General features: G+C 36.7%; 1 protein-coding gene across 2 annotated transcripts in view; it reads right to left on the reverse strand.

Moving 5' to 3' along the window:
• Positions 1 to 448: 448 nt before the first annotated feature.
• The window catches only part of npas2 (neuronal PAS domain protein 2), a 70196-nt gene continuing 51990 nt past the window's right edge, over positions 449 to 18654 (reverse strand). For both annotated transcript variants that reach the window (XM_051109329.1, XM_051109330.1), the window contains exons 8-22: positions 18412 to 18525; positions 16040 to 16158; positions 15800 to 15882; positions 13449 to 13555; positions 13092 to 13239; positions 12604 to 12685; positions 11241 to 11367; positions 11046 to 11149; positions 9913 to 9984; positions 8162 to 8320; positions 6942 to 7124; positions 6665 to 6855; positions 5923 to 6018; positions 5539 to 5749; positions 449 to 3898 (exon numbers count right to left, since the gene is read on the reverse strand). In XM_051109329.1, the coding sequence (XP_050965286.1) occupies positions 3704 to 3898; positions 5539 to 5749; positions 5923 to 6018; positions 6665 to 6855; positions 6942 to 7124; positions 8162 to 8320; positions 9913 to 9984; positions 11046 to 11149; positions 11241 to 11367; positions 12604 to 12685; positions 13092 to 13239; positions 13449 to 13555; positions 15800 to 15882; positions 16040 to 16158; positions 18412 to 18525 (1991 nt within the window). In that variant the 3' untranslated portion in view covers positions 449 to 3703. The remainder of the gene's footprint in view (positions 3899 to 5538; positions 5750 to 5922; positions 6019 to 6664; positions 6856 to 6941; positions 7125 to 8161; positions 8321 to 9912; positions 9985 to 11045; positions 11150 to 11240; positions 11368 to 12603; positions 12686 to 13091; positions 13240 to 13448; positions 13556 to 15799; positions 15883 to 16039; positions 16159 to 18411; positions 18526 to 18654) is intronic.

Here is an 18654-nt window from a genome sequence, read left to right on the forward strand (position 1 = left end):
TTAGAATGATTTCTGAAGGATCATGTGACTGGAATAATTATGCTAAAATTTCTGCTTTGAAACCGCAGGAATAAATTACATTTTAAAATATATTCAAATAGAAAACGGTTATTTTAAATAGTAAAAATATTTCAAAAATGTACTGTTTTTGCTGTACTTTGGATCAAATAAATAAATAAATAAAACCATTAAAATTCTTACTGTTCAAAAACTTTTGACTGGTAGCATACATCAAAGTGGCCAAAAAACAACAGTATGTACAGTGAGTGTGCTAGTAAATCTTAGTCAGTTTGAGCATTTTTGGGTCTACGTATGTATATAGATAGATAGATATAGATTATTTATATTATTTTTATATAAAAGTTATATTTAATGTAACTAATTTTTGTTTGAAAAATAGATAGTGTGGATTAAAAAGTAATTAAGAGTCAGTATAACATCCAAACTGTTTCAGAATGTAAACTTTTTTTATTATTAATTTCTTTTAAAACAATATTAACAATATGTTAAAGCTTGTTGTGATGGTATATGTACACAGAAGAATAAAAGGGGGAAAAACAAGCCATACATCGACTGTGCAACATCAACTCGCTGAACTGACAAACAGAAAGCTTTACATCCCCCCCCAAAGTAAGACACTTCAATAATTAATCTGTTACAAAATACCTCTGTTTTTACTTTCAAATCATACACTGTATATAAATTTATTTCAATCTATTTGACATCTTATAAAATAAACAACTATATTTTTTCTAAACTTTTTTGTATATCTTATATTACAATATCTTCCATATATTTTCTGCAGAGTATCAGCAGAGATGGCTGTTTATACCAGGTGATGTTTTCCATCTCTTCCCCTCACCTGGTAGAATATAAATGCATTGACGACGTCACCTGATGTCACCCGTTCAGGTAACACATAGAACACTCACAACACACACATAACACACACACACTCACAAATCCACGAGGCCTAAAACCTCATCAGAACAGACACTTTTGGGGAGAAATTCAGGCCAGAGAGAATAAGAGAGAGAGCACAAAGCAAAAGAGACAATAAAGAAGGGAAAAAGAATAAAGTGCAGTCTCCACAACCAGAGCATAGTTTCACAGAACAAAAAGAGAAAGATGAGAAAGTCAGTACAGTTTTCATCTACCATTCACAACTCAATCAATGAACACAAAGAGCGCAAAGACAAAAACACCTGCATGTCTGCAAAATAATCAAACCTTTAACTCAAGAGACTAAATGTTGGAGCCTGGATGGCAAAACAACTCATGAAAACACCACAAATTGGCATTAAATGAAGGGCGAAGCAGCTAGTTTTTATTCGGAGGACGACGACACTAAAATGGCCATCACAATGGCGACTGGCTTAAAGTTGCAACCTTTGGATTTATTTGTCCTACTCATTTTGAAAGCAATGTTTACTAACCCAGATTGAACTGCTTTAGGAAAATGGAAACTCTTTTATAGCTCCTCCAAAAATCTGGTTGTTGCTGGTCATCTTGGAGCAGCCAATGACCACCTAGTAAGCAGCTTAGACCAGCTACAGTGTTCGAAAACACTTGAGATGGATTCGTAGGTGGAGTAACCTAAAATCTACAGTTAAATCTGACTCGAAGTGTACTTTCTCTCATGTTAAGAGAGCATTCGTGAGACCCAAAGATAATCTCAGAGCAGCAGAAGGTGATAAATGGGAGGCACTGATGCAAAAACACCCTGTACTCTGAAACACAGTGTCTAAAAGACAAACACACCGAACACCTTCCTCGTCTTTTCTAGTGCGACTCCAGGGAGGCAGAACGAAATGCTGAGATGAACCAGTTGATTCACAAACACTTAGAAATGCTTCAGCTGGGCAGGACGGGGATGTAAATGAACTCTTGGGAATGGAAGATTTGATAATGTAAGTAAAAACAATCTCTGGAGTGTAGTTTGTAGTATCTGAAACATCGGATTTGATCTAAAGATGAGCAAGACCTGAGAGCGTCAGGGAGTTTCACACTTCTGTACATGTCTGAAGGAATGTCAAGGATCGTTTTTGTACAAAAATACTTTCTGTTTTCATTCAAACTGCACTAATACGAAGCGTTTCTTGCTAATACAAGAAAACATACCTGTCTGAAAACAAAAATCTCGTCGATAAGTATAAATTACACACATTCTTGTTTTTGTTTTGCATTGCACAACATGCAGAAGGGCACATGATCTTAGACCATCTTAAACAGAATTTTCTTTGTTTTAAAAAAATAAAATAATCAGCACCAGTCTTTAAATGTGCTATGCGTGACATGATGAAGGAAAGTGCAGCTTGAAGTCCCAGCGAAGAAAAAAAAATAACATTTTTTTCAGATTGTCAGATTTTTTCCTATTCGCGTGTCTGTGAGTGTTCACAACTTTCCAGAACATCAAAAAACTTCGCCCTTTGCCTGACACGAACACGTCTACATCATCTCCCCGAAAATCATTTTAAAAATTGGGAATGGGAATAAATTAAAACAAGTGTTTTTTTACTAATATTTGTGAAACACTTTGCCAAAGTGACAGGCAGATGAGAACATTTCCATTTCTGCAGCCCTGACATTATGATTGTCTTCAATCATTCACCCTGCATTATTATCTTATTTTACATCTTCATTTTTGCAGTTTAACTGCTGCGGCACTTGCGCCCACCACCGTAAAACAATCACAAAATCCCTCTTCTACGAAGCATAAATTAGACAGAGCTTCATCCCTGTGTAATACTGAAACTAAATATTAAAGCACACCTGTTGTGCTCATAATCGATGTAGATCTACTGTGTGGACATGAGGACCACATGCACATCTGAAACCTCCTGACGAGCTATGTTTAGATGCCAATCTAAATCTGAAATAAAAGTACTGAAATATGATGAGCCGCAACTCAATATGTGAAGAAACTATATGTACAGTACAGTACAGTGGCTCGAGAAAGAGTAACAGGGATTGAGCAGTAGGAAAGTTTGCCCTAGTGCGAACTTGTTCTTAAATATTTGAAATATACAATGTGATTCAAGTTTCTTTACGTTAGCGTTAACATAACTACAGGAGGGGATCGAAACCTGCTCTAGACATCATAACAGCCAAATTTGTTTTGAAAGATTTTTGGGTTTTAGCTGAATTATGCCCAGCTTCTCCCATCAGCGCACACATGAAATATGATGCGTGAAAAGCAGTTCATAACTGTGATTTTTCTTCTTCTTGGTGGGCCGATTTCTCTTTTTAGTTTGAGGACAGAACACATGCAGCGGAGTTTACGCTCTGTCAAGGCATTACTTGATTCGTCGACTTTGTGTAGGTTTGTGTTGAAAAGTCCAGATAACTGCAACGTTATAGTACCAAAAACCCTCCACAGCTTTCTGTCCTTTACGTATCGTTCAAAGCACCTGCTCGACTGCTTTGTGACCCCTGTCTACGCGAAAAACAGATGGGTCACGACCCTGCGGGCTCCTCCTACGTATCCCAGCATCCTCTGCGTGCAGAGTCCTTGGGCCTCGTGGTGTTATCACCATCATTTGCTGTCATGGGAACTTTGAGGGACTTTGGCTTTCTCGATTTTGGTTTGGCTCGGGAGTGAGCCTTCCCCTGAGCCGAGAGAGTCCCTTCCCATCATGCCTTTCAGAGCTAAACGCTCAGCGCGCTTTCCTGGCAACCTCTTGGCTTTTCCCACGTGGCGGGGCTACCGTGGGAGCATGTTTCTGTAGTCCGACAGGTTGCCGGACTGTGAGTGATGGTGCTGCTGTTGCTGCTGTTGTTGTTGTTGCTGCTGCTGCTGTTGTGGCTGTACGTATCCCACAGTGCTTTGCTGCGGAACGCTGGGGGTGTGGAATAAGGCCTGAGTGGGTGTGCTGTGAATCAGACCCTGAGGCTGCATCTTCAGGAGAGGAAAAGGAAGACATTTGGTTATGTTTTTCAGGCGTCATTCATATGAATCAGACAACATGATTCAAGACCATATGTGACGCTGGACCACAAAACCAGTTATAAGGGTCAGTTTTTTGAAATTGAAATTTACATCATCTGACAACTGAATAAATAGGGTTAGGGTTTCTACAGATATGAACAAGTGAAATTTAAGACTTCTTAAGACCTTTTAATACCACCTTATACAAAATTTAAGACGTAAACTTGTAATGGAAATATACATTATATTACATACATATATACATGTAATATTTAATGTATTTAATGTAAAAAGAAAACTAAATTTCATCGATGTCATAAATGATATTTATTACTACGATATACAGTGAACTTTTAATTTCAGGAGACAATATTCCACACAAAAGTACCACATCACCAAGATTTTTGGTGGTGTAAACAATTTGTTCTGAAGCAATATTTTCATCAGCCTTTACATACTTAAATCTGCATGTTTTTATTTACCTTTATAAAGGCCTATTTTAAAAAACTTTTTAACTGTATCCATCACCTTTCATGTCAAATTATTACAATTTATCAATAAATTCTATAGGGCTGTTACCAGTCAGATTAAACAATTTACACTGCAAAATTACAGCTGCAATAAATAATGTTATGAGATTAATGTTTTAAATACATTTATGAATATACAAATAAGAAATGTTGGGGGGAATGCATACTAAACTACCAGTAGGTAGCGGTAAGTGCCATTGAGTCATTCATTCAACTGATTCATTCAAAAGCTGAATCATTCAGTAACAAAACACTGCAGAGTGTTGCTTGGAGAATGTGCTTATACTTTTGCTGTGATCCTTGTTTGGAACTATTTTCGTTGGTGAAACAGAACAAAATAGTAAATACTGTGTCTAAAATGTAAGTGACTTAACTACTTGACTAACTACTTGTTTATTGAACTAAAATCAATGTAACATTTCCAATCGTGAGAATATTCAGCAAAATAGCTCCCTTGGTATGTTACTGAACTAGATCATGTTATAAATAAACTACACATTTTGAATTTTTACCTCAGAGTGTTTTTTTCAGAGTTTCTTTATGTGTGCTGTTACGCTCATTTGTTTTGAAGTCTCTCACAGAGACAGGGGCAGCGCGACCTTGATGCCAGAAATACACTATTCATTATCAATCGCTGTTTACATTCAAAGTTTTGATGCTTTGGTGGATACGTTTTCGTAACTTAAATTTTAATCAGGCTGTTTGTCTGGTCGGGCAAGAAAAAACTAAAAACTAGCTACAAGGCTGGTGGTCAGCTAGCTGTAGCTCAACCTATATTTATCATTATTATTATCATCGAGACCTGTATTCTGCTACTGCGATTCTGTCTGATGGTAACGCAGTTTTGATATATTTACGATAGGAAATTTACAAAATATCTTCATGGACCATGATCTTTACTTAATATCCTAATGATTTTTGGCATAAAAGAAAAATCGATAATTTTGACCCATACAATGTATTTTTGGCTATTGCTACAAATATAGCTGTTCTACATAAGACTGGTTTTGTGGTCCAGGGTCACATATGATTCAGAACCGTACATCTGAATAACAAGAAATCAAATTTGTGTTTGTTTACCTGAAAGAACTGCTGAGGTTGTTGTAGTGGTAAGCCGTGTGGGGCAGCCGACGGGTGAGTCGTGTAGGTGGGCGTGGCTTGATGGGTGATGAAACTATTATGGGGGATCATGATTGGCGAGGTGAAGACGGGGGAGGGGACAAGCACAGCGTTACAATTCACCTGCTGCACAGGGAACGAAGGAGCCATCATCTGCTGGTCCAGAGGATATCTGTAACACAAAAACATTATTGATGAATTCTGAATCAAATGCTAGCATACTACTCATATTATTTCTGTTATGGCAGAAATAGTAAAAGTAGTATGCGCTTCCAAATTTAGCCTACCATTCCGTCTGTCTTTACGTTCATTTTGAACGGGGCCATCATGCTCACACACACTCACTTGGTTTGCTGAATAGTTGTTGAGCTGCATTGGGAAGATTGGGTCCCCCCATTGCTCTCTGGTACAAGCGTCTGCATTGGTTGGTTTAGTAGCATCCTACCAATCCAAAAACACCCCCCATGATATTACTGATCAGATCAGGGAACATGTTTGTTACAATCACACATTCTGCAATATTAGGAAGCTCCCTCAACCTTAATTTTATGAAGCTATAAGAATACTTTTTGTGCGCAAATGTATCGTCTTGTGAATGTGTCGAAAACTGAATGGAATAGAAGAAATTGTTGAATAAAGTCATTATTTGTTTTATTTCTGCACAAAAATTATTCTTGTAGCTTCTTAACATTACGGTTGAACCACTGATGTCACATAGACTATTTCAATGATGTCCTTACTACCTTTCTGGCCCTTGAACTTGGTAGTTGTGTTGCTGTCTATGGAGGGTCAAAAAGCTCTCAGATTTTATAAAAAAATAATCTTGATTTGTGTTCCGAAGATAAACGAAGGTCTTACGGGCTTGGAACGACATGACTGTGAGTAATTAATGACAGAATTTTTGGGTGAACCATACCTTTAATGATTCATAAAAGATGAATCACTGTCTAGTTAGGATTATGATTTTTCAAATTGTATTAAAAATCAAATTTTCAAACTAAACATTTGTTCTTGTGTGAACAGGCCTTTACGATGTTTTTCTGCCACCGTTAACTGTGTTTTTCTGTGTCTTAAGGTGTGTTGTTACCGTAGCTGTCCATCCTGGCTGTAGTCGGTGTGTGTGTGTCTTTGGCAGTGTGTGTCGTGTTGAGTTCGGTGTCCGTGGTTAGGTGAGAACATCATTGGGTTGCTATAGAAGGGTGTGGTGAGACTGGTGTGTGTCTGCATTGGAACACTGACGGCCTGCATGTGTCCAGTCTGAACCAGTCTCTGCTGCACCTAAACACACACAAACAGGACATCCATAACTGTATGAGTCTGTGAGTGAGTAATATGTGTATGTGTGTGTTGGGTGTAATGTGTACCTGAGCAGATGAGCTACTGGGCTGTTCTCTGAGCAGTGTGTGTGATGAATGTGAAACACAGTGTTGAGGTTTGGGGTGGGTGCTGTGTTGGGACGGCCTGCCTGGACCCTGTTGCTGCTGCTGCTGCTGCTGCTGCAGACCAGAAGAGGCAAACTCTCCCTGTATTGGCTGCTGGAGTAACATCTGCAAACACAGATCCAAAACCACTGCTTAGAACCAGACGGTTTTTAGTTCTAAATATAAAGTCTGACTCCAAAACAAACTTTGAACACAGTAGCTTTTTCTACAGAAAAAGAAATGTATAATTACGCTACAGTTCAAAGGTTTGAGAAAAGTAAGATTTTTTAATTAATAATTTTATTTAGCAGTGACGCATTAAATTGATCAAAGGTGAGAGCAAAGCCATTTATAATGTTACAAAAGATTTCCATTTGAGATAAATGATGTCTACTCAAAGAATCCTTAAAAAAATGTATCAGTTTCCACAAAAAGTATGAACTTTTTTCATCATTGATACTTATAACAAATATGACACTGGACCACAAAACCAGAATTATCGATTTTTCTTTTATGCCAAAAATCATTAGGATAAGTAAAGATCATGTTCCATGAAGATATTTTTGTACCTACCGTAAATATATCAAAACGTACTGATTAGTAATATGCATTGCTAAGAACTTAATTTGGACAACTTTACAGGTGATTTTCTCAGTATTTAGATGTTTTTGCACCCTCAGATTCCAGATTTTCAAATAGTTGTATCTCTGCCAAATATTGTCCTATCCCAACAAACCATACATAAATGGAAAGCTTATTTATTCAGATTTAAAAAAAACTGACCCTTATGACTGGTTTTGTGATCCAGCGTCAAGGATCATGTGAGACTGAAAACTAGAGTAATGACTGCTGAAATTTCAGCTTTGCTATCAAAAAGATAAATAAAATTTTCAAATATATTAAATAATTAAAAACGGTTATTTTAAACTGTGTTAATGTTTTACAATCTAACTGTTTCTACTGTGTTTTTGATCAAATAAATGCAGACTAGGTAAGCATAAGAGGCTTATTTCAAAAACAAATAATAATAATAAAAAAAATCTTATAGCAGTTTATGTATTTCTTCCTGTTTTTATATCACATTTTCTATGTTTGATGTATTCTACCTGACACAAATTTGCACAAATAGACAATACTGGATGTTTATGACTCTTTGCAAGTACCTGTAGATTAGCGAGTTGTAGTTTCTCTTTAATGTCGTGCAGCTCTTGTTGTTGCGTTTTGATGTCGGCCTGCAGGATGCGTGTTCGCTCCTCTAGCTGCTCTTTCAGCTGATGCATGACGCCTAACTGAGGCTGCTGGAATCCGTACAGAGACTGTGTCTGCAACCCACATGCACACAGAACATTAAGAAAACACTCAAATATACAAAAAGAGTCAAGAGCAACCACACACAGCCCTTTTCCACCTTTTGGAAACTGTGAACTTCTCTTAGAACAGGTCGTTTTTTTCCACTGAGCCGAATGAAGACGTGACTGACAACATTATTCCATAACATTTATGAAAAGCCACTGCGAGCTGCAATGGGCAGAAGTTACAACAAATACAATTTTTAGCAATCAATTGACAGTACATACACAAACTGTATTCAGATAATTTGACTTTAGATGCACAAGGAAAATAAAGTGGCTGCATTTTTAAAGGGATAGTTCACCCAAAAATGAAAATTACCCCATGATTTACTCACCCTCAAGCCATCCTAGGTATATACGAATACAATCAGAGTGTATATAAAAAATGTCCTGGCTCTTCCAAGCTTTACAATGACAGTCAGTGAGCATCCATACATCATAAAAACTACTCCACGTGGCTTTACATGGTTAACAAAGGCCTTCTGAAGTAAATCGATGCATTGGTGTAAGAAAAATATCATATTTAAAACTCGTACACGCGTTCACTAGAGAGTGACGTTCCAGCAGATGACGTAGAATATAGACATAGCGCAAGCTCCGGTGAGAATAAATACTTTTTCTTAAATATATACATGGAAGTGTGTGTATTCATATATACATAATAAATATACACAGTACACACATGCATGAACTTGTATTTTGGATGCGATTCATCGTTTGGCAGCACTACTCAACAGAATCAAGTTTTGTTTAAAGCAAAGGAAAACCAGTCTCCTCTTCGAAATCCTCCAACATTTTTCTTTACATATCCTCGTCTTGTACCAATTCGTGAACTGTGTTTTGTTTTGCTCTCTCCTCTTCGCATCAGCATATGTCACTTTTTACCGGAGTTTACGCTACACCTACGTCATCCGCTGGAACGCCACTCTCTTGTGAATGTGTGTACGACAGTTAGCATAAGCTACAGATTGTGCTTTTTAAAGTTTTAAATATTGATATTTTTCTTACACAAACACATCGCTTTACTTCAGAAGGCCTTTATTAACTCCCTCGAGCCATGTGGAGTACTTTTTATGAAGGGATGGATCCTACCCACTACCCGCTGCCATTATAAAGCTTGGAAGAGCTGGGATATTTTTTAATATAACTCAGATTGTATTTGTCTGAAAGAAGAAAGTCATATACATCTAGGATGGCTTGAAGGCGAGTAAATCATTGGGTAATTTTCATTTTTGGGTGAACTAGCCCTTTAATAGATTTTTATGCAGGGCAGCATTACAGCCCTGGCCTCTAATATTAGCGGTCCTTGGTTTAAGGCCAGTAGGTTTTAGGGGCCAGTGCAAAAACATTTTTTCAGCCCTAAATTGCCATTCCTGCAGTGGAAATATGTGGAAAGGTTCTAGATTGGGCACCATCACATATTTGGTGGTAAAATGCTGACAGTCCTTCTATTCTAAGATTATAACAAACACTAGACTGTAGCTTTACTTAAACATGGAGAGAAAGAGAGACGGAGGGAAAAGATGGGAAAGAGAGAGAGAGAGCAGCTGGGGGAGACTGACCATAGTGGAATGCTGACTGCAGGAGGGGGAGAGTGACGTGGGCTCAGAGGAGCTCTGCCTCTGAATCAGGGTCTAAAACAGACAGACGAAACATTTAGATACACACACACAGACCGATAACACAAACACTACCATACAAAGATATGGGGTCAGTAAAATTAAAGGAGAAGTTCACTTCAAGAATAAAAATGTATCCCTTGTCATCCAAAATGTTCATGTGTTTCTTTCTTCAGTCGCAAAGAAATTATGTTCTTTGATGAAAACATTTCTGGATTTCTCTCCATATAGTGGACTTCTATGGTGCCCCCGAGTTTGAACTTCCAAAATGCAGTTTAAATGCAGCTTCAAAGGGCTCTAAATGATCCCAGCTGAGGGAGAAGGGTCTTATCCTTAATTTATACACCTTTTAACCTCAAATGCTCGTCTTGTCTTCTCTCTGCAATGTGCATGCGTAGTCTTTGTAATCCGGGTTGGGTTTTGATGTTGGGGAAGAAAACAAGATGGGAGTTTTTCGACTTTCCCTAACTGTCTTGAACCGGAAAAAATAGAGTTTACACAGACCTAGACAAGACGAGCGTTTGAGGTTAAAAGTATATAAATTGTCAACTTGTTTCGAAAATGACTGGTTGTTTCGCTAGATAAGACCCTTCTTCCTTGGCTGGGATAATTTAGAAAATGACTGATCGTTTCACTAGATAAGACCCTTCCTCCTTGGCTGTAATAGTTGAGAGCTATTTGAAGCTGCATTTAAGCTGCATTTAAACTGCATTTTGGACGTTCAAACTTGGGGGCACCACTGAAGTCCACTATATGGAGATAATTCCTCAAATGTTTCCTCTAAAATCATAAAATCATTATGACTGAAGAAAGAAAGACGTGAACATCTTGGACGACAAGGGGGTGAGTACATTATCTGTAAAGTTTTGTCCTGGAAGTGAACTTCTCCTTTAATTTTATTCAGCAGGGATGCATTAAATTTATCTCATGTAAGAGCAAAGATTTTATACTTTGTTACTAAGAAACTATTTCAAATAAAAACCAAAAAATGAAGCAGCACAACTGTTTTCAACATACTAATATCATCAAATGTTTCTTCATGTAACACTGGAAGATGATGATGAGCATGTTTTTACCTTTGATCCACTATGTGGCATTCTGTTGGAAGTCTTCTCAGGACCAATGGAAGCAGACTGCCGTGACGACGTGCAAGCTTCTGTGTACCTCACCGAGGAGTTTGCTATGGACACAGACACACAGAGGCTTTTACATGATCACCTGATGCACCTCATAAGTGCAGAATGTTAGCTAAGGTATGTGTTTTTACTCACACGCAGAGTCAGACAGTGCTGTGTGTGATGATTTTCTAGAGCTCTGCGATGATACCGATCGAGCGCTGCTGATTCTTTCCCGTGGAGCATCCATAGGAGGACACATGTCCAAAAACACCTCCTGCCCCTATGAACATAAAATGCATTAAAGGAACAGTTTAACCAAAAATGAATATTTGCTGAACATTTACTCATCCTCAGGCCATCCAAGATGTAGATGAGTTTGTTTCTTCATCAGAACAGATTTGGAGAAGTTTAGCATTACATCATTTGTTCACCAATGGATCCTCTGCAGTGAATGGGTGCCGTCAGAATGAGAGTCCAAACAGCTGATAAAAACATCACAATAATCCACAAGTAATCCACATGACTCTAGTCATGTGGTGCACTGTGGTCATGTGATGGACTGAAGTCATGTGGATTACTTGTGGATTATTAGGTGTGTTCGACCTAATGCAGCACTGTACAGCTCGATCAAATTCTGACTTGAAGCAGCGCATGCCGGTTAGAAATTTTGTCCGACTTGAGACGGTGCCGACGCCTTGTGACTGTCACGTGTGGAATCAAAGTACCGCGATAGCGACTCAGCCACCGCAATTTCTTCAGAGTGGCCGCAGGAGCACTGATGACGACACTGCTGTTTCACGATTGGCCAGATTCACCGCATGATGTGTTCTGGGTTTCTTCTAACATTCTCAAGTCCGATAATGCTCACAAATCTGTGTTTTTAAAACGGTAAAACAGTTTTAAAACTGTGTTTTTACTGTAGTCGCAATGTTATATTGAGTCACATTTATCATGAATAAATCACTGATAAAAGCATATATCACCCCGCTTTATTTTATTTAAATAGTATGTTTATGTTGAACGTTATTCTTGTTCAGATGGCGCTGTTTTAAACAGTATATGAAATGTGTTTTTGTTGCTCATGAAAACGTTTTTTGAAATGTCTGTGTATTTGACAAATATTGCATTTAATTCGCTTAATCTGCGATAGAGCATGCAAACATCGCGAGAGCTTCACTAACGAGAGCAGAAAGTGTCCGACATGACACCTTCGTTTTCAACTCCGCCCCCGACTGTTCTCGGCTAATCTCGTTGATCGCCGTCTGTAGCTGTAGTTCAAGCTGAACACACCTATTGTGATGTCTTATCAGCTGTTTGGGTTCTGACGGCACCCATTCACTTCAGAGGATCCATTGGTGAGCAACTGTTGTAATGTTAAATTTATTTAAATCTGTTAAAACAAACTCATGTAAATCTTGGATGAACTATTCATTTAACATGAAAAACCATTCAGTAAACAAATAGGAATGCAAACATAAAAAAAGCATTATGTGTGCTTCCTGGTCATGTGTAGCACCTTGATTGAGGATGTTGCCATATCAGAGGAGGTTTCCTCCAATCCATACTCTCTCCTCCTCTCTGCTCGAACCTCAGCATAGCTTTAGATGGAGAAAAAACATATGTTTTTACTTTTCATTCTTTCAACTCATTGTGAAAACCATAGACTGATCTTGTAATGTAGTGAATTTCTAAGTAGATGGTTAATTTTAAAAGCCAAACTAAGATTTGTAGTAACACAAACTAACCACTAGATGGAAACAGAAGCTAAAAATCAACAGATACTGTAAAAAAATACTTGAGCTGAGTAGTTCAAGCATATGAACTATTTTTGAAGTAGTTATGAAGAGGCACTTGCACAAGATATCTAAGTTACAAATGTTTTTTTGTGTTTGTGTGAAAAAGTGTTTTTTGTTTATATGCATATAAATGAGTGTGTGTACTTGCCAGGGTGTGTGGCATTTACATTCTTTCCATGCACATGGATAAATTATGCCTGTGTTTTACCTGACCACACTGTGTGTACAGACGATAAACTCTGGTTTGGAGTTCCACTGGTGGTATGTGATGTAATAGTGTGTCTGTAGCCAGATCCACTGCTGCCCTTTAGTCAGAAACCGATAGTAACAGGATTTTCCTTTCCCACACTGCATCACTGCAATACACACACGCAGACACACAAACACACAAGATCAATAGTCTCCAAAAATGATTTGAAAGCTTCTTACGGGCTCTTTCATCTTTCCTGGAAGGGGCATTTTCAGCTCCTCTGTGATTCACACAAACAGAGCTACATTTCCAAGACAGTATACTGACCTAGTTTTTAAAGAGAGAAAGAGAGAGAGCGAGAGGGATAACACTCACATTGCTTATGACACTGAGCAATCAGCTCCAGGTCGTCCACATGGTAGTAATCGTAACCCGAGGTCCCCAAAACCTCAAATGGCAGGTACCCAATGATAGGAGAAGCCCTGCGAACACACACACACACACACTTCAGTACATACTATCTACTCATATCACGCTTATATTGAACTGCTACCAGTGCATACACAATTCCAAGCATTGGCCCATTTTACAAAACAAGAACTCAGTCATATATATGTCCTTTATCACCCATTAAACTGGCTGTGCACTTTCTCTTGAGACTAAAGGAATGAATCATGGGGGCTCAGATGAACCTGCAGACACTCATCACCATGGGAACCACTGAAAAAAGCAAGATGGGTATCCATAGCCTGCCTGAGTCATATATGTGGCAGTGTGTGTAAATAGAGAGCTGAAAAGATATATAGTAGAATATATATATGTAGTATATAGTGTATATAATCTTATATTGTCACCAAGGCTGTATTTATTTTATCAAAAATACAGTAAAACAGTAATATTGTGTAATATTAATTTATATATTATTAAAAATAACTGTTTCCTATATCCCTATATAGTTGAGGTCAAAAGTTCACATACACCTTGCAGAATCTGCAAAACGTTAATTATTTTACCAAAATAAGAGGAATCATACAAAATGCATGTTTTTTATTTAGTACTGACCTGAATACAATATTTCTCATAAAAGACGTTTACATATAGTCCACAAGAGAAAATAGTTGAATTTATAAAAACAACCCTGTTCAAAAGATTACATGCGCTTGATTCTTAATACTGTGTTGTTACCTGAATGATCCACAGCTGTTTTTTGTTTAGTGAAAGTTGTTCATGAGTGCCTTGTTTGTCCTGAACAGTTAAACAGCTGGCTGTTCTTCAGAAAAACCATTTAGGTCCCACAAATTATTTGTTTTTTCAGCATTTTTTGTATTTAAACCCTTTCTAACAATGACTGTATGATTTTGAGATCCATCTTTTCACACTGAGGGACACTTATACAACTATTAAGGTTGAAATGCTCACTGATGCTTCAGAAGGAAACACAATGCATTAAGAGCCAGGGGTGAAAACTTTTGAACAGAATAAAGATGTAATTTTGTCTAAATATCATATTTTGTTCATTTAGTACTGCCCTTCAGAATTTACAGATGATACTTACAGGTTTTCCAGAAGACTAAAGTCAAATAAAAAGTTACCCTGATCTTCACATTTCAAAAGTTTTCACCCCCCCCAACTCTTAATGTGTCATGTTTCTTTCTGGAGCATCAGTGAGCGTTTGAACCTTCTGTAATAGTTGCATATGAGTCCCTCAGTTGTCCTCAGTGTGAAAAGACCAATCTCAAAATCATACAGTCATTGTTGGAAAAGGGTTCAAATACACAAAAATGCTGAAAAACCAAAGAATTTGTGGACCTGAAGGATTTTTCTGAAGAACAGCGGGCAGAACAAACTAGGAACTCATGAACAACTATCACTAAACCAAAAAACACAGCTCTGGATCATTCAGTTAACAACACAGTATTAAGAATCAAGCGTGTGTAAACTTTTGAACGGGGTCATTTTTATAAATTCAACTATTATTTTCTCTTGTGTCTATATGTAAACGTCTTTTATGTGAAATATTTTATTCAGGTGTATGTATACTTATAATATGCAGAAACAGTAAACGATTTGTATGTTTTATATGTTTGATTTCCCGATGAAAACATTGTATCTCAAAACACTGTTCTCAACCGGCTTGACACAGAAACACTAGTTCAACCAACTGCATGAGTTTGGGGATGGGATCATCTATGTGACTAACCAATTAAAATGAAGGAAGTGTTTGGGAAACCTGTTTGAAAACCAGTATATTTTTGGTGATACAGAAGTCACACACTTCCCCTTTAAAAGAGAGTTTGACGAGACGGCTCGAATGTCCAATTATAGCTCTGTAGGGAACAGGAACATCCAGTACTCGCGCACACGCACACACACATGGTTATGTAACTCTCTAGGGGTCACAAATGCCTCCTGAGTAAATAATCTCTATGCTGAAATTTATGAATGGCCACAGCAGAATAAAAACATCATATTAAAATACGAGTGTGAGAACTGATTCAAGCACACGCACATCTGACGACATCCCTGGCCCTCGCTGCCGTGCGTGGGACAGCGGAAAGTCTGAATTAGCAGATGTAAATGGGTCAGCGACTGATGAATGAATCAAACAAATGACATAATCAGAAAAAGTCATGATTCAAATGGACCTAAACGAGTGTTGCGTAAAAGACGTGCAGAATCACAACATCAGAGTCGTCGTTTGCATAATGAAGCAGCATTTGACTCACCTGTGATCTAAGAAGAGAAATTTCCATTCCAGACTGTGTCTTGATGTGAATTCATCACACACATCCTCCACGTTGCACAGATCCTTTAACACACGCACACACACACATACAGACAATAAGTCTGTCCTTCCTTTGACATAAGGATAAATACAAGCAGTATATAAAGGATATTGATTTTGTGCTTTTAAGTGCATGTGAATCAATGTGTTTGTGTGTATGTGGGGTTTGTTCCACTGTTACCTTTAGGAATTGAGGCGTCACAAGTCTCACTGTGGCTACAAGACAGATCTGTTCCTCTAGTGAGGACTGCAGCGTGCGCGGGAATGCCAGCTCATAACCGTTACATGAGGACAGAGGCACTGAACACAGACAGACAACACAGAAAAATATGTTCAGCTTACTCAAGGACCAGATTTTAGCATTAACCTTGGCACAATGTATATTTTAAGTATATTCTACTATCTTCTAGTGGGAAGATGGCACTGCATAAATTAAAAATGCATTTTTTTTCTATTTTTCTATTTATTTAATTGCCGTTTAAAACTGCCGTCAGTACAGGTCTTTAATGTTTTTAAAGAAGTTTTTTATGCTCATCAAGGGTGTGTTTATTTGATCAAAAAATACAGAAAAAAAAAATTAATATTGTGAAATAATATTACGATGTAAAACATTTTTTTTTCTATTTTAATATTCATTAAAATTAAATTTATTCCTGTGATCAAAGCTCAATTTTCAGCATCATTACTCCACTATTCAGCATCACATGATCCTTCACAAATCATTCTAATATGCTGATTTATTATCAATGTTGGAAACAGTTGTGCTGCTTAATTTTTTTGGAACCTGTGATACTTTGTTTCAGGATTTACTAATAAATAAAAAGTTAAAAAGAACAGCATCTATATATATATTTTTTAAATATACACTTCTGTTCAAAAGTTTGGGTCCTTTTCAGTTTAAAAGTTTCTCTTTTTTGAAAGAAATTAATACTTTCATTCAGCAAGGATGTGTTAAGTAAGGGTAATCAACGGTTTGCCGTGCATTAAAGGATTTTAAATGCACGACCTGGAGGCTGACGCGAAGGGCATTTAAAATCCTTTAATGTACGGCAAGCCATTAATTATCCTGCTTATTCCACTGTCATTTGCAAATTTATAGACAAGTTAAAACTAGTATTGCTCTTCGCAGCGTAATATTTCACCGAATGTGTAAAATTGACAATTATTACGGCTCCTTAACTCTTCAGTATAAAACTGGTCAATATAAAAACTATAGAAGTCTATGGAAAGTCCCCACAATTCACAAAAACAAACGTGTGTGTGCGTGTGTGTGCATTTCCCAGCCAATCAGAATCAAGTATTCAGACAGACCATGGAATAAATTGATAAAAAGTGATAGTAAAGACTTATATTGTTAGAAAACATTTATATTTTGAATAAATGCTGTTCTTTTTAACTTTTTAATTCAAAGAATTCTGAAAAAAGTATCACCGGTTCAAAATATATATATATTTGGCAGCACAACATTGATAGTTTTAATAATAAATCAGCATATTATATTTATTTCTGAAGGATCATGTGACACTTAAGACTGGGGTAATAGCTGATGAAAATTCAGCTTTGCATCACAGGAATAATTTATATTTTGAAGTATATTGAAATAGAAACCATTATTTTATATTGTAGTAACATTTTGAGATATTACTGAGATATTACTTTTTTTTCAAATAAATGCAGGCTTGGTGAGCATAAGAGACTTCTTTAGAAAACATTACAAGTCTTACTGATCCCAAACTTTTGAACGACAGTGTATTTTGATTTATTATTATTTTATGTCTATTTTTATTATTTTTATCTTTATATGTTTAACTGCACAGTCTAAGAAATGTATGTGGCAAACACAAATATTGAGTCTTTAAAAAAATGTGAGGAATAAAAAAAATGAAATAAAAAATGATATTTTTATTATAATTAAAAATGTATATTTAATTTAATTCAAATTTAAAATATTAAAAATGTTTGTAAAAGTAATACCTATAAAATAATATCAACTATATACACACACATATACATATATACATATACACATATACATATACATATACATATACATATACACACACATATATTTTAATTAATTTATATTTATTTATTCTTTTTTTTTTTTTTTTTTTTTTACTGCTTAAAGTAAGTAATAATGTACTTTTAAATTCCAAATAAAAACTTAAGATTTCATTACAAATATTGTTAATCATAAATATTTACAAAGGACTAAGCTTCATTCTGGACATGGCTATTTCATTTCCAAGATTCTTCTTGTTTTCACATTCCCTATTAGTGAAGACGTAACCTCACAATGACATTCTACATGCAAATGAGGAAACGGACCAATAATTCCAACATAGGCAAATGCCTCCTCCTCATTAAATCTCTTCCTGAACCAAATGCACAGAAAGAAAAACAAATGCGTGTTCATTCCAACTGCTTGTTATCACATCTGAAGTTTACTTCTAGTATCAAGTACTAAAAAAATATAACTATCCGTTAATTATTAGTGTCTCTGTTTGTGTTGCATGTGACTGGAAGTGATAAAAGTGACAATTAAAAACCCACCATTATTATGAAACTTGAAGTCTCCAACAAATTTGACATATTCGTACGTGGGTGGTTCTTTCGGGTCAATGTTCCCCCTTGCTAAATGACAGCAGAACTCAACGTGTGTCTCATCTGTAAGAAAGAAGGAAAAGAAAAACAGTGCACAGGAAAAGAAAGACAGTTAGCAGCTGATACAACAGCAATTCAGTTTGTCAGACGAACACACAAGGTTGAGGCTAATGTTCTATTATGGCTGTGGCC

The sequence above is a fragment of the Labeo rohita genome, chromosome 5 (assembly GCF_022985175.1).
Source record: "Labeo rohita strain BAU-BD-2019 chromosome 5, IGBB_LRoh.1.0, whole genome shotgun sequence".
In the NCBI taxonomy this organism is placed as follows: domain Eukaryota; kingdom Metazoa; phylum Chordata; class Actinopteri; order Cypriniformes; family Cyprinidae; genus Labeo; species Labeo rohita.